The sequence below is a fragment of the Phalacrocorax carbo genome, chromosome 1, assembly GCF_963921805.1.
Source record: "Phalacrocorax carbo chromosome 1, bPhaCar2.1, whole genome shotgun sequence".
In the NCBI taxonomy this organism is placed as follows: Eukaryota; Metazoa; Chordata; class Aves; order Suliformes; family Phalacrocoracidae; genus Phalacrocorax; species Phalacrocorax carbo.
In genome coordinates, this window is record NC_087513.1 from 89,606,298 (window position 1) to 89,621,771 (window position 15,474).

The 15,474-nt window shown below is 46.0% G+C and overlaps 1 protein-coding gene across 1 annotated transcript in view; it reads left to right on the forward strand.

The window, feature by feature from the left end:
- Positions 1–14,796: 14,796 nt before the first annotated feature.
- Positions 14,797–15,474, forward strand: part of IGSF11 (immunoglobulin superfamily member 11) — a 108,273-nt gene continuing 107,595 nt past the window's right edge. Inside the window, exon 1 of the mRNA XM_064466245.1 lies at positions 14,797–15,113. Coding sequence (XP_064322315.1) covers positions 15,041–15,113 — 73 coding nt within the window. The 5' untranslated portion in view covers positions 14,797–15,040. The remainder of the gene's footprint in view (positions 15,114–15,474) is intronic.

Genomic DNA, 15,474 nt, shown 5'->3' on the forward strand with positions numbered 1-15,474 from the left:
CTGGTGTGCAGACACTGTTGGTGCATGAAGCGTAAAGTCTGAACCCACCTGGCAGACTGCGACAAGTCCTTCCTCCATGATGGATTCACTGAGGTACTGGGGAAGGTGAACCCATCCGCTAGCTAGTTTGGGCAAGAAAGCCACTGTCTCGGGCAGTAAGAGATAAGAGATAGCATCCAGCTGCCAGAACAGGCAGTTATTAGACAGATGAGGGTTTGACATGGGTGGCATGGAAATGCTTCTTTCAGCCTTGTGTCCAGTGCCTGCCTGCCTAGCTACTCAGACTTCTTTATGTGTTACTCAGAACATAATTCTGTGTATTGACATTTGCCTTCTTTGAAAGCTGCAGGGAGAGGATAACCCACTGCCTCCATCCATGGAAAATGCCAATAATGAAATCAGATGCAGTGGGTTCTCCCTTCACTAAGAACTCCATGGTTTCACGAATGTGTTGTGGTAGCCTGCTGCCTTGAAGGGGTTTGCGTCTTGAAGCAAATTGATTTCCCCTCACAGTCAACATGAAAGCAAAGTTTTTCATCCCTGACTGTTCTACAGGTGTCTGTGTAAGATCTAATATATGTGTTAATGTGCATGCAAGGATGTTGCTAGGAAACTTGTGAGAGGAAAATGAGGAAATGCTGTTGATAGAGGCAAAGCAACAGGGCCTAAAAAGTCTTCCTTTGCAGTTTTGCTGATGGTTGTTATTATAGAAACAGGGCCAACTGTGAAGCTGGGTTGGATTATCCCCTGATGTCAGTGGGCCTGCTTAAATAGCAGCAAAACCAGGCTTGGCTTGGCTCTTGTGTTGGGGTTTTGATGTTGCTCCATCCCAGATAAGCTTCATTGCACCATCTGCTTCTGGAAAGGGTGGGTAAGTGTTTTCTCTCTGGATTAGCTGGTGGGGACTCTGCTCTGCCTTATTTCACTGCACCTATTTGGCATTCACTGGTGACCTGTCTGAACCAGCCTGCTGCAGACCTGTCTGAGCCCCAAGTTGGGGCAGTGCTTTCCCAGTCAGCCTGAAAATGTTTTGTGGTGTCTAGAGCACTGAGGGAGGTCACTTTTTGCCACTACCTTTGTCTGTCTCCAGTGGGCCTCTTTGAGCTTAATTCAGCTCAAAGGTGAACTTGAACGAGACATTTTCCTCCCCTTTTTGTGATGTGAGAGTCCTATAGGGTCCAAGGGATGCAAAGCTATCAGGGACTGCTAATATCCTACATTTCGAAGAGGCAAAAAACCTTTTGGCTCAGGTTGACTGTGGTTACACTTAATACATGCTCTTACCAGGTTAACTCCTTTTGCCTTCCCCTCCTAAAGGCATATTATTTCTGTAAGAAGTGTTGCTCTTCCTGCCATTACTGTCCCCAAGAAGCAACCCTTTTTGCTTCTCACAAAAGGTTAGGGGGTGCTGAGCTTGCCCTCTTTTGGAGAAACATTAAATTGTATATATTATACACTTTCCAATCACTGTAAATATTAGGGCTGGCAATGCTTGCCAGTTTGCTCCCAGCTGAAGATGTGACATTCTGCTACTTCAGCTTCTTTTCAAACTTCTTCAGTACATAATACTTCCCTTCGTGTCACCACTTGTTGCATTCCTATTTTAGGAACAGCCAGGAGAAAAACCCAAAGCAAATTAACTAAACTCCAGCAGAAAAGGTTTTCTTTGGGTATAACCATTTGTTCTCTGAGCCAAGAGTGACCTGCAGGTGCCTGGTGTCAGCTGGAGAGGGGAAGTCTTTGCTCTGCTGTGTTGTGTGGATGAGAGCAAGCTGCATGCCAGATAAGCTTTTTTGGAATTATGGAGGATGGAGTTGTTCCTCATGTCCTGAAGTATAACTTGTCTATGTGGCTCATGCTGAAGTAGCCCTGATAACTTTTTAGCCCATTGCATGTCAACTGCTATTGCAAAAAAAGGCCTGGAATACTTCAGTGAGCTTAAAATATTTATTGGAAGAATTCTCTCCTTCTGGGCTCCCTATTGTTCAGATCTAGAGACTTTTTTTTTAATCTTAAAGGCTTTGCGTGTCCAAAAGATTGTCTGATTTTTTTCCCCCATCTCTTAGCTGATGTAATAAAAATTAATTCCTTTCCCTATGAACTTTGTCTTAGCTACAGCCTAAAGTCTTCACAACTACAACAATACTACTACTGTGAACAAAGTGGCCTCCATTTCAATGAATCCAGCTGTGCAGAACTCAAAGGGAATTAGCTGTGCAACCATTTAAAAATGACTCAAATGCATCTCTATGCACAAAAAGTCATAGCATTAAAATCTCAAGTCTTTTCAGGACATGTGTCCCCTTTGTGTAGCTGGGAATTGCCCTTCTCTAATAGCATGAAGCTCCCATTTCTATCCCTTCAAGACCATCAGGCCTTGAAGATGAGAGGGGTTTTGTTGTACAGGGTTTTTATGCCTAGAAAAGTATCACTAGCCCAAGGCTGAATCTTGTCTGTCCTGAGTGGGGATAGTTTGGGGGGAATAAGCCTTTGAAATTGATGAGATATTTGTAACATTAGAATACATCTCAGTGAAGATGGATTAATAGGTAGGGTACAGCTGAGCTGGTGAAAGGTACATGATTAATTCAGTTTTGATATAACTGTGTAATTTATAGCCTGGATCACACCTCCAATTAGGAATATCACATATATTTCTACAGATGTAAAGTTTAGGAATACCATACCCGAATGTCAGCTGTAGTGTGCTTGGTGCTGAAATAGAAATAAAGACACAATATAAGAGAAAGCACACCTGAAAAGTGTTGAGACTATTTTGGAAGGCAATGCTGCTCACTAGTGAAATATGAGCCTGTTGAAGCGTTCTTGCTTAACCAATTCCTGACTGTTTCCATAAATGTTCTAGTTTCTGTCTTTGCAGCCATTCGCTCATGAAGTCCAAGTTTGATTCCAAGAAGAAATAAGCTGAGGTAGGTGATTTAAAGGGGCAAGAGAAGCATTGCAAAGGTGGATGTCCAGTGATGCTTTAGATGATGTAGGTTTTGGGTGCCAGGGTCATCAGAGCTTGAAGTTTTGCTGATGAGGGATGTGTGGGTTTCTGCCTTCTGGTGGACTGAAACTGTAACACAGGACTATAGAAAAGAAGGGGAATTTGCCTGTAAAGGAAGCGGTCTGTCCCAGGAGGAAACAGGTCACTGTGCCTCATTATAGGCATGACCAAGGTGATGAGCAAAGCTAGCTAGGCTGGAGCTCCTGGCACCTGTAAGGGCATTAGCTGCCCTTGCTGTGGGCCCATCTCTCAACATCAAGCAACCTAGGGAAAGCAGGTTTAAACTGAACTGCTTCCCCTTTACACTGTGGGCAAGAACCCCCTGCCAGATGACTGTGAAGTGGATGTCAGTCAGAACCCCACATTACTGTTGCTGCACTGAAGACCTTGATGTTACACCTCTACCTGTATGTCTTGCAAGGCTGTTGTAGGAGTTCTGCCATGCACCTCCGCGTCACACCTTGGGGCTACTGTTCACTGCACAGCTTGTGCTCCCCTTGTTAGTGATTTAGGAAGTATCACTGCATAAATCTGTGTGCAGGGAAATAACTTAGCATCTCTGCCAGGTGTCTGTTTTCCTGTAGTCTTCCCCAGTATTTCAGACTGGATCGGTAATGAGCAGAGAGCTATATTTGTGTGGAAGTGAGATGCCAGCTCCTTAAGGATTCATTTATTGGGCTGCAGGCCAAGACGTATTCTGGCCCTTGATTGCATGTTACTCGCTGCATTTACTTAATCCAATGGGGAATGTTTTAAATTTTCAATCCAACAACATGAATGCATCATTGCACAGTTCTCTGATTTTCTTACTAGCAAAATGTGAGTAATGAGGAATAGGGCTGAGGAAGAAAGAATCAACAGTTCCATTTGTCTGAGGAGGGTCAAGACCTGCTCTGTGGCTCTGGGCTCCTTCTGGTATAGGTAAGATAAGGACTATGCGCTTGTCTTTTCACAACATCAAGATCCATTTTATGAGATGCTTCTGAAAAAAAAAAAATGTGGTTTGTAGCTGCTTGCCTTTGCCTAACTAGAGAAAGCCAGCTGCTTTGTTCTCTTTTGGTAGAAGGATTCATCCTTGGAGATGACACCTCCTGGAAACCATTATAGAACATAGTATCCCTGGTAACTGGAGCCGATGTTTCTATAAGCAGAAGTAATCTGTGCCATCTTAAACTGGGAGTTGAATGGGTAGGGGAGGATAACTTCAGAAAAAGCTGCTCTGAGCCACTGGTGGTAGGATCAGGAGTCCATGCAAGGTGTCCAAACATAACCTTATGCACAACTGTAAACCCAGTCCCAAACTCAGTAGTACCTGCATTATGACTCAAACAGTAGTATGTTCAGAGAAATCACTTAGACCTTGCCTGTCTTACATACATTTTAAATTGTTAAAATATGTTAGTGCAGGCACCACTCTGAGAAAAACCAAGTTGGTTAGCATGCCCTGTTATCAGTTTGATCTCACTGTGATTCTCTACTGGTTAAATTAAATTGAGATCAAGTACTCTGTGAGTGATGTAGAGGCTTTGATTCACTACCATACGTGAACACAAGAGGAAGCTGGGCTTTCTTCAGCCTGGAGAAGAGCAGGGTCAGGGGGACAAACACCTATCTTCCAACGCATATGTGGAAGCCATCAAGAAGGTGGAGGCAGGCCCTTTTTCCTGAGGATAATTAATCACTGGAATAGGTAGCTCAGAAGTTGTGGAATCTGTGTCCTTAGAGGTTTTGAAGAACTGAATGGTCAAAGCCTTAAGCAACCTAGTCTGAATTGGATATTGACCCTGCTGAAATTGTTAATTTGCTAATTTTTTTTAAGTAAGAAATGGGGGAGTTTTGTTTGGTTGTTTTATTTTTTTTTTTACTTTTTTCCTCAACTTAGTTGCCTCATAAACAACATTTTTAATTCAAAGCTTAAGGAAAAAACCTTCAAACTTTTTCTGTATTTGAGGAGTTCAAACTGGAATCTCTCCACAAGAAGAAGCAATGTGAAGAAAAACACTTTTAGTAAAAATTCATTTGAAAAACTTGGACCTGGTCTGTGCTCAGTTTTAGATGTGTCTAGACAGAGTGAATAATGCTGGGGGTGGTAACTAGGACTTCTCAGAATTTTCTTATTCCAGTTGCACCCAAGGGCCTCCATAGGTTGGTCCATCGCATCCCTTTGAAGAACAAGCAGATGAAGAAAAAAGTGAATTTATTATTAAGGACTCAATTTAACTAAATTGAGCTAATCTGTGCTACCAAACTGAAAGCTCCAATTGGTTTCCTAAAAGTCTGATCCTCTATAGTTCTCCAGCTTGGTTTGAAGGACTACGTGTTCCCCTCAGCAGAACACGCTCTCTCTGGCTGACCAACACCAAACTGCTGCTACCTCATATCTTTTTGAGAGGCCCCTCTTTTCAAAAGGACAGCCTCGGTGGAGGTCACACACTCCCTGCTCCCTATACTGATACAGTATAGAGAAATGCAGTGATGGTGTGATAACAGAGGCCTTGAAAGACGGAATGGAGGATGCAGTGCAGACAAGAACAGGCATGGGGTGGTGAGAACAGAGGGGCAAGACACCATTGTAGACCCAAGATCAGATAAAGAAATGCAGACGTGGGAGCTGGGCAGAACCAGTATTAAAGGGAAAAAAAGAACAAAATCCAATATATGTAAAAGTTCTCCATATGTAGCAAGTCTGGATGCAGTGTGGACTTCCAGACCAAGGAAGGAAGAGGGAGATGTAAGATGTTGCTAGAAAAATGTATAAACCCAGCTCCATATGGACCTTAGATGGAGGAGGAAGAATACATCAGCATCGTGCTCCTCCCTGTGAAGATAAAGATGGGATGTTTGCTGGGAAGCATGTAAAACAATTTCAACTGTATTATCACTCAGACTTTTCCGAGATAGTATTCTTTATTTTTTCCTCTAATACTTAGAAATAGGCAAATAATATTTCTTTGATTAGACTGTTAAGATTTCAGTTACACTGACAGTAAATTCTTGGGTTTGCATAAAAGGTCTGTTTCCAATTGTCTATAGCAAGAATCTGAGTGCAATGGCAGCACTTAGCAGGTTAGTGGCAGCCGTGAAAAAAATTAAAAAAGAAACAATGCCCAGAAGAGGTAATAACTTCCTCAGGCTCAGCTTTGTGCCCTCTGGCATGAGACATTCTCCTGCCCTCCCAACCTGCAGTAGTCCATGAGACCAAGTTTTTCTGGAGAAATCAGCAAGTGAGAGATACCACAGACTGCCACCAACCATGGGTAAGATGGCACTAGGGAAACAAGCGAGATGAGGTTTTCCTTTAAGAGTGCTGAAGAGCAGACACTTAAATTGCTGTCTTTGCTAGTCCAGTCCTGAACTCGGGTCTAGTTGCTGCATCTGTCCTTTTCCTTCTTTATTTCCTTTCTCTTAACATGAGAGGGACCCTGTTAGGATTCCTGGAGACTTGATTTCTGCGTGCGGTGGCTATGCTAGTCTCTGCTGCGCTGCAGCCACAGCTACAAAACCCAGATATGCTTTTGCCTGTGTGACCCATTCTGTCCCAGACCATTTTGCTAAGATAAGCAAAAAGTAAGGCAACTGGTGTAGTGGGTTTTGTACTGCTGAGCGAGGCACCTCGCTGAGACTGCTGCTCTCATTTCTTATACTGTAACCGTATTGCTGTTGAAAGCACTCATTGCCATTCACCTTTAGGAGCTTAATTTACATAATCATTTTTCTTGCAAGGCTTCAGAATTGGCTGATCTGGACTCTCCACTTGAAAATATCTTAACTGTGCTTTTCAATATGCACACAATGCTGTGAGAGAGAACAAAACGATCTTGTTGTGTTACCATAGAGACATCCAGGGTCTAAGAAGGGTTCTTGCTCAAAATCGGACTGTTAAAGGGACAAGGGCTGTTAAAATTTGATTGAGGGTTTAATCCCTGACCAGGCACTGGTATAGATCAGTGCCGTCAGGGTGAAATGAACTGGCAGTCCCGATACAGCACGTTACAGACAGCGCTCTTCAGTCCAACTGGCCCAAGGGGGCTGTTTTCTTGGTAGGTTCAGAAAAAAAAAAAAAGGTGGAGGGAAGGGGGAAAGGTCCAGGAAATTCACTTGAAAATGTTAAATCACTTTACGCTTTTCCTTCATTTTCCTGCCTTCTTTTGATTTGAGGGCTAATTAAGAGGCTTTCCTTTGCACTTGGACAACTCAACTTCGCTTTTTAAGCGTACGCTTTTTAAGCACCACTAAATGAAAGCAGGGGTGAGGGAAGGTGCAGGGCTGACAACTCTGCTCTGGAGACTGAAGTCCTGTGTTCATAGTTAAAGGCAAATAGCAGGACTGTGGCTGCGTTCCTGTGTTGACCTGGAGAAAACACACGGTTTGGACTGAGAGGACACTATCTTCTATGAATCTTCTGAGTTTTTAGCATTGGTGCTGTAATCACCAGCTATAATGACTGTGTTGTGCAATGGAGGGAGAAGAATATGCCTCATTATATGCATAAAGGGAAGCAAAAATTGGCTGGGAGTAGATTCAGCAGCAAGACCTTCTGGCAGTTAGCACTGTCTTTGCTTGGGACTAGTGTCTGGGCTACTTATAAGCATGAAAATGTTGCTTACAAAGCCTACCTCCCAACTTATTTAAAGCCCTAGTCCAAAATGGAGAGGCTGTACTCTCCCCCACCTTAGTTAACTGAGATGGGCCCTGGAATTATAATCCCTAAATAGGCATTTGAAAGAGCATTGGTGAACATGTTTTGAAAATTGGCTTTTTGTTGTTGAGACTGTGGTGGGAGATGCAAATCTGCCTTATCTTATAGATGGAGCTGTTTCTTTCTTCACCAACAGTAGCTGCTGGTTCAGACTTTTAGGACCTCCTGGCTCTGGAGTCTGGTGAGGGCAGAGTTTAATCCTTCCAACTGTTCTTAAGTCAGCCCTGGTGTCTTCCTCCTCTGGCTTAAATCCTGGCACTAGTGGACTCACCTGATGACTCTTTCCTTATGTAGTAAGCATGGCAAGGTCTCTAAAAGACGGTTCTGCTCTCCGTCTCTCTGCACGAAACAAACCCTTTGTGGCCCAGGCTAATGTGCATTATGCACACCCTGCCCTGCATAAGAAGCCATGGCATATTAAGCCAAAGCCGTATGTTCAGCAGAACTAAATTTGTGCACATCCAAGATACTATTAACTCCTCAGGTGCCATGTACTCTTACAAACACCATGTGGCCCATGGCTAACCCTAAGCAATGGCAGGCTATTCTGTCAATAATAGCTTGGAAACTTCCATTCCTCCAGTTATTTACAGGGTGGTTTAGACTCCTTCCAGAATAGGTGAAAGGAAGAACAGCTGGCATGGACTCAGGGCAGCTTCCCAGCAGCACAGCAAATGCTGCTACAAGGAGAGGTTTGAGTCTGAAGTAGAGCACGGGCAACTAGAAACGTTAAACAGCAGGTCATGTCAAAGTGCAAGTTTATGTTTTGTTTTTATATTTCTTTATTCTTATATATAGGAAATCTTTCTTATACGAAATATCCTAAACAGAAGGTTTTAAATTGTTCCCATAGGGCTGCCTAGATTTTGAAGGAGCCAGCCTTGATGTGACTGGCTCCCTGATTTGGAGTATCAAGGACAGACCCAGAAGATGCTGAGCACTTGTCATGTGAAAGTGATGACAGGCAGGGGTGAGGTCCATGTGTCCCAGAATTTAACAGTCACTTTGGTATGATGCTACTAGGTAGCATCATGCTTTATAAGTGGAAAACCCTGCCCAAACTGACCTTCAGGCCTGTAATACATACCCCCACCATCACTACATGGGCCACCTGTCTCATCTATGGGTAGACTGCGCTGTGGATACCAAAGATCTGAGCTCTCCCCTGCCTCAGTCCAACAGAGGTTCTTTGCTCGACTGCAGAGTAACATAGACAGTATTGTAGTCCCTGAGCCAAGCAAGCCTCCTGAATTGTGAGCAGCTGTGAGGATGCTACAGGGGTATCTGCATTGCTCTATGGGCTTGGCAAAGTCAGTGTTTGCTGAACATAGAAGTCTCTGCCCTGTGCTCTCCAGTCTGTCCTGTATTTCCCTGGAGTTTTCACCATTACCTGGGATATCTCTGGCCTTTCTAGATAACTTGCAAAAAATAACTTTTAATCCAGTAAGTTAATGATACAGACACCACTAGCGACACCAAGATTAAGCGAAGTGGCCATATGTTCACAGGCACAAGGATTTCAGCCTCTTGTTTTCCTGGACTCCCTATTCATTTTTAATCCTCGTAGGAAAAAGCAAGTAACTGGCTGAAAAACATTTTGTATTGTTACTAGTTGCCAATGAACATCAAACAGTTAAGAAATGCAGAAAGCCGCAATATCTTTTATTAGACCAGCAGATGTATTAAGGAAAAAACAGATAAGCTTTCAGGCATGGAAGCCCTTCTTCAGGTCAATGTGCCCAAAAGTGTGTTGATATTTTTCAGCTACATCAGCTGGTCTAGTAAAAGTTATTGCTTCTCTGTAGAAGTTATTGCACCTCACATATCTTTAGACTATCTTGGCCACAGCAACACTGCTACTAAACAAGATTCTTGAAGACCCATTTTGTATCACAACTGCAGGAATATGTCCACATGAGTCCTAACTTTAGTGTATTTCTTCTCAATTTTGTCATCTATTTATTTTCTGTCACGGCTATGTGTAATAAATTTTTTCAGCAGTTCTGGGGGGAAAAAACGGAAGAGTGATTGATTTCCATTTTCTGAGCTTTATGGGGTGTGCTACTTAGAAGACTTGTCATTACCACCATTTGTGGGCATTTAGTGGAAGATTTAATTCACCTACTGTAATGATTTGGGGAAATCTGTCGATGTACAATTTAGAAAGTTATTATGTAAATGGCAGCATGATGAAATGCTTTTATGTGGATGAAACATCCACCGTTTGCTAACAGGGGTGGCAGCATGTGTCTGACAGGGTACAACGGACAGTTGTTAACCACAGCAAGAACAGCATGTCTAAAGAAAAGATTTAGTTGAAGCCTTGGGGAGCAATTTGTTCCAAACCTGTCTGTGTGGACTTGGGTTTTGGGGAGTGGAGTGAGAAGGAGATGAAGGATTTAAAAATGTTGAATAAAAAGCTTTGCTTTTGTAGATGTACACTGAAACACATGGGGTTTCTGGGCAGGAGGAGGGGAGAGGGGGAGAGGATTTTGTAGCTGAGGAGGTTTGCTTTTACTGTGGGAGCGGCCAAGGAAAACTCAGAAGATGTAGAAAAGATGGAGAGACTTCACAAGATTGTGGATTAGCTCAAAGGGCATTGGGATGCTCCAGGGTGGTCAGAAATCACGGTGGTGGGGTGCATAGAAATGCATTTATTCCCTGTGCTACTGAGGAAAGGAGCACCTTGCAGTGCACTTAGCCAAGTCGGCGTGTCGCAGGTACTACATGCCTGTGGTGAAGAAACCAGACAAACCAGCATGCCCATAAGGATGGAAAGGTCAAGGGGAAGCAGTGCCTCAGCCCAGCTCCTGGGTGCTTGCAAAGCTTGGATATATGGCTCCCTTCCCATGAAGTGGGGACAGGCAGAGAGAGACTGCTCATGAGGCGTGGGTCAAAGTGGATTTGGAGAAAGAAACAGTGCGGTGCCTTACTTCAGCACCGAGAAGTTTGAAAGTATGCCTAATCCACCTGGGTTTCCATGGACACATTTTCTCCTGCCTTCTGGTGTCGAAGGATTGCAGAAATTTGCCTGTTATTTAGGGGCTGGTTTCAACTCAGATATTCCCGAGGACTTGCTACGTGGCCGACATGCAAGCAGAGGTCATTGTTGTGGCAGGGATCAGGTTATCCTGACTGGCACATGAGCAGCACTTGCCTGAAAGCCTACGTTGGCAATGCATCAGATGCACAGTGCCTGCACCTGACTCTGGACAATGAGGACAGATGAGAGTAAACTAGCAAATACCCACCTCTCCCAGGCATGAGGCTCCTGCTGATTGCAGTACACAGGCTTTCAAAACCACAAACCTTTGTACTTGGGACAGTATTCCCACATACGATCCCTGTGTCCACGACCAAAAAGGTCTCCTGGGATAGAGGGGTTGACAGAAGTATCACTGTTTCTTCTTCTGATTAGTGACATCTGTTTTGTATACACAGGCATTCAGCAAAATAAATCTAGGGGTTTGTTTTAATATTTTTTTTTATCAAAAAGGTTCAGAGATAGTTAATGGGGTGTATCTCTGAAGGTCTGTCATATTTCTTCTCAGATAGGATTAAAACAGTTCAATCTGCAAACTCTATTTCCTCTGTCAAAAGGAGATAACCAATTCCACAGACTGAAGTTATTAATGATCAACTGGGTGAATTTTATCCATCTCTTTGTATCTTGGAAGGACACTTCACTGAAGCTGATTTTGACCAATCTGTAAGCAATGTCACCTTCAATAAATTCCCATCTGACAATAGATAACCCAGTAACAAGCTGGGAGACAGCAAAGGTGATGTAAGACTTGGCATCTATTGCAGCTCTTGAACCCAACTGCATCCCCACTGGGTTTTTTTGAAGCCATGTTAAGGGAAAAGTAAAAAAGAAAAAAAAAAAGCATCATCCTGGAAAAAAGCCGCCTTCTCAAATTTGATTCAGAAACATGTTTTTCCCTGAGACATGAGAACTGCATTACTTATCATAATTCTTTCAAAAGAAAAAGCAGGTGGGAGTGGCTTAATTTTTTTTCTCTTTCTGTCTTTGCCCAGCCTAGTGTGTAAAGTCTTGGCAAGTGTCTTGACCATTCAGTTTAAGGATCCCATGTCTGTTCTTTGTGAGCAATGTAACACAACCAAGTCCTGCAGTGGTCACCTGCCAGCACCCGATGCTTGGGATATTGCAAATATATCTCCTTTATCCACAACCTGCTAATCCATCAGTGCCAAGGAAGAGGTATAGACACTCACTGGTGGGAAAATAGACTGCTGGAGCAGCAAATGTATGTCTGCTCATAGCTCTAGCATCCAACTTGCTGGGGTGTGCTGCACTCACTGAATAAATGGTTGGCATAAGCCTAATATTTTGGGGGAGGCTCAAGGGCAGCTCAAGTAGAAATCCAGAGTTCCAGGAACAATATCTCCTCGTCCATGTCCTTTCTGTACAATCTGCAAGCTATTTTTGGAAGTGGTGGTAAGGTGGAGAGGGAGCCAGGGTGAGAGGACTGAGTGGTGCATCTGAAGATTATTATTCCCTGTGGCTGCTCCATCCTTCTGGAGCGTGGCCACAGATTGTTTGTGCAACTGCTGCAAGAAGCAGCTAAAGTCACTTGCTGTGTCACTGTGTTATGCAGGTGTGACAGTATCTGCTGTGGTGCCCAGATCCTAAAGGTGATTTAAATACTCCCTGCTCCTATCAGCTTGGGTCAGAAGGGAGACATTTGGGTCCATTCTGGGCAGAAATACTTTCTCTGACCACCAGGCTCTTGATTCACATTATGCTTACTGCACTCTTTAGGAAGCACATTAATTCAGCCACTGTACAGGGTGAACTGATCTTCGCGGTTTACCTGCCAGCTGATGCACAGCAGGATGCAAGGAACAGTCCAAGGCGAGCTGGGATGGCATTTGCCAAATGCAGTGTGTCCTTATACTAAAAATCACACTTATTTCCATTAGGTCAAGAGAGCTTCCAAGTCTTGGCAGATCAGGAAGGCAGTGCGGCAGTCCTAGGGAGAGTATGCATTTTTTCTTCTTTTTACTTGCTTTGTCTTTGCATCTTTTCATCCCCAGAAGTTAGCTGAAGGAGTAAGGGTAGAGGCAGGCCACTGTGCCCAACATACTATCTGCCCTTGACTTTGGTGAAGAGGGTTATGTTAGGTAAGAAACATTCATGGGCTTTCATTGTAGTCAGGAGCATGGACATACCCATTGCATTCCTCCGGGTGGTCACTGCATGTACCCACAAGGATGGGGATCTCCTGGAGCTGCTGCTGATCAATAAGAACATCACGTTCCTCTATCCTTTTTCTAGATGGAAAATACAGCAGGCCAGCTGAAGGAAAAAGAAGTGATCTGAGGGAGTCTGAGAAAACTTCATTCCCCATATTGCTGGAGAATGAGGGAAACGGCTGGGCTATGACTCTCCCTTCAGCGCTCTTCTGAAGTGTTATGCTTCAGCTGCTTGAGCCTTTGCCAAGAGCAGGTTCCTTAATGGAGTAAAACTGCCTCCCAGCCTGCCTGCCCATGGCAGGACTGGAGGGAAGGGTGTTCTGCAAGAACGCTAGCTCTATGAGACTCTCCACATTGTCTGGTTTGATGCCTGAGGACATGCAGCAGGCACCTGACAGGCCTGGAAAGAGGCTGGGGCTATATCTCCTGAATCATCACGAGGTACCTTCTCACTCCACTGTGCCACCCCTTATTGAATGAAATCCCAGCCCACATGGGAGTCAGCAAGAGTTTTGCTGCCCGATAAGGGCAGGTCAGCCATTGCACCTCATAAATAGTGGGGTTTTTTCTGGAACCAAGAAAATCAGTAGACCTGGACTGCTGGGGTGATGTTTTTACATAGTCCTCTGGTAGAAGCACGCCAAAGCTTGATGCTGGGCAAGGCAGCGCTTAGCTTAGGCTGGTTAGATGGTAGCCAGTTTCCCACTTACTGTTTTCACAGGCACCAACTTACCTTTTTCCTGTTCCTTAGCCATTTCTGCTCTGCTACCCCAGATACTTTTCCTTGTCTCCTTCACTCCCATGCGCAGCTCCCCCTTTCTCAGATGCTGCCCACATAAAGGGTCAATGCAGCTTTTCAGGTGACTGAGGAGGCAGGAACCTGAGAGGTGCTGAGCGATAGGGTAGGCTGGGCATGGGGACGCTCCCAGAGCCTGTGGCTGGGAAGGGTGTAGGGAGAAGCTTCACAATGTGGACTGGCTGCCTGCAGGATGCAAAGGCTGCACAGCTACGCTTTGAAGGGGAGGAAACTTTGGGTAGGGGAATAAAGCAATTGTACACATTGCAGAATTGTTAGAGGATTTTCCTAACCAATCCACTTATTTTCACAAAGCAAAACTAACGTGGTTGAACTTGGACGGGGAGCTGGGCATACGGAGGGAGTTGGTCTGTGTGAGCTCTCTGCTTTGATCCTTTCCCCAAATCACCACCCTAAATTTGTAAAGGGCTTCTTTCCTCCCTCTGTGTGCACACTTGATGCCTTGTGTGCTGGATTTTGATTGATTGATTTTTCTGTGTAGCCTTAAGGACTGCAATTACTTAAGCTCATGACCCTAAATGACACCCTTCTTGGTGATTCTTGTGTTCTCTAGTATTGCAGGGCCTCAACTCCAAGAAATGCCTTACTCCCTTCAGAGGTATCTTGCTCTGATTTTTAGGGGTGCTGGACACTCGAGTCTCCCACTGTCCTGAATAGCGGAGTTATGCCTTTGAACAAGCCAAAGAGGTTTATGCTGTGCGCTGCAGCAGTGCCGGGTCCCATGCAGCCTGTCCCAAATCGTTTGCCGTGTGCTGCTGCCACCGTCTTCTTCCATGCAGCGGAAGAAGCCCCCACGCTGCCGGGATGATCAGGAGAAGCTGCGGGGGTGCAATCGCCAGCCTGTGCTGGACCGCGGCTCCTTACCCCGGCCCGTATAGCATCCCCACGGATGCAGGGGGGAGATGGATGGGTGGGGGGGTGGGGGGGAACCCCCAGTTTGTGGGTGGCCGGCGCGGGGAAGGAGGGTGGTGGGATGTGCCTGTGTGCGCTGGGACGGGACGCGCGGTGCCGTGCGGGGGGTGACAGCCGCAGCCCGGCGGGTTGCGGGGGCGGTTCGGGGCCGCCAGGCTGCGCTCTCGGGCCGGCGGCCGCTCCTTGCCGCCCTCCCCGGGCTACCGGGGCTTGGGGCACGGCGGAGCCTCGCCGCGAGCGGGCGGTCCCGGGACGGCGGCGGTACCGCCACCCACCAACCGCCAACCAACACCCAACACCCAACAACCACCATCGGCGGCACCTGCGGCTGCGGGGGAAAGGCAGGGCTCGGCGGCCCGCTCCGAGCCCCCTCGGCCGGCCCGGCATGACGCGGCGGCGCCCCGGCGGCGGCGGGAGGTGGGTACCGGTAGCCCTGGCCGCGCTCCTGGCCCTGCGAGGTGAGTGCTGCACGGGTGGAGCGGGGAGACGTCCCCACGGACGGGGCATCGCCGTGGGGACGGCGCCGGGGATGGGGCGGGAGGGGGAAATCCCCCCCTCCCGCCCCATCCCCGGCGCCGTCCCCACGGCGATGCCCCCCGGTCCACCGAGCCGGTGGGGAAGTTTTGGTTGCGGTCCCGCCGGTGATGCTCGGAAATGCGGCGGCGGGTGAGTGCTTTTGCAGGCAGGCGTGGGGAAAGAGGGCTCCTCCGCTCGGCTCCTTTTGCTGCCTCCCCTGCACCATCCTTCTTACTCGTATTATATTTATTTTCCTTTCCTTACCGTGCTGTAAAACTTGCTTTAAACAGGGCTTTCGTCATG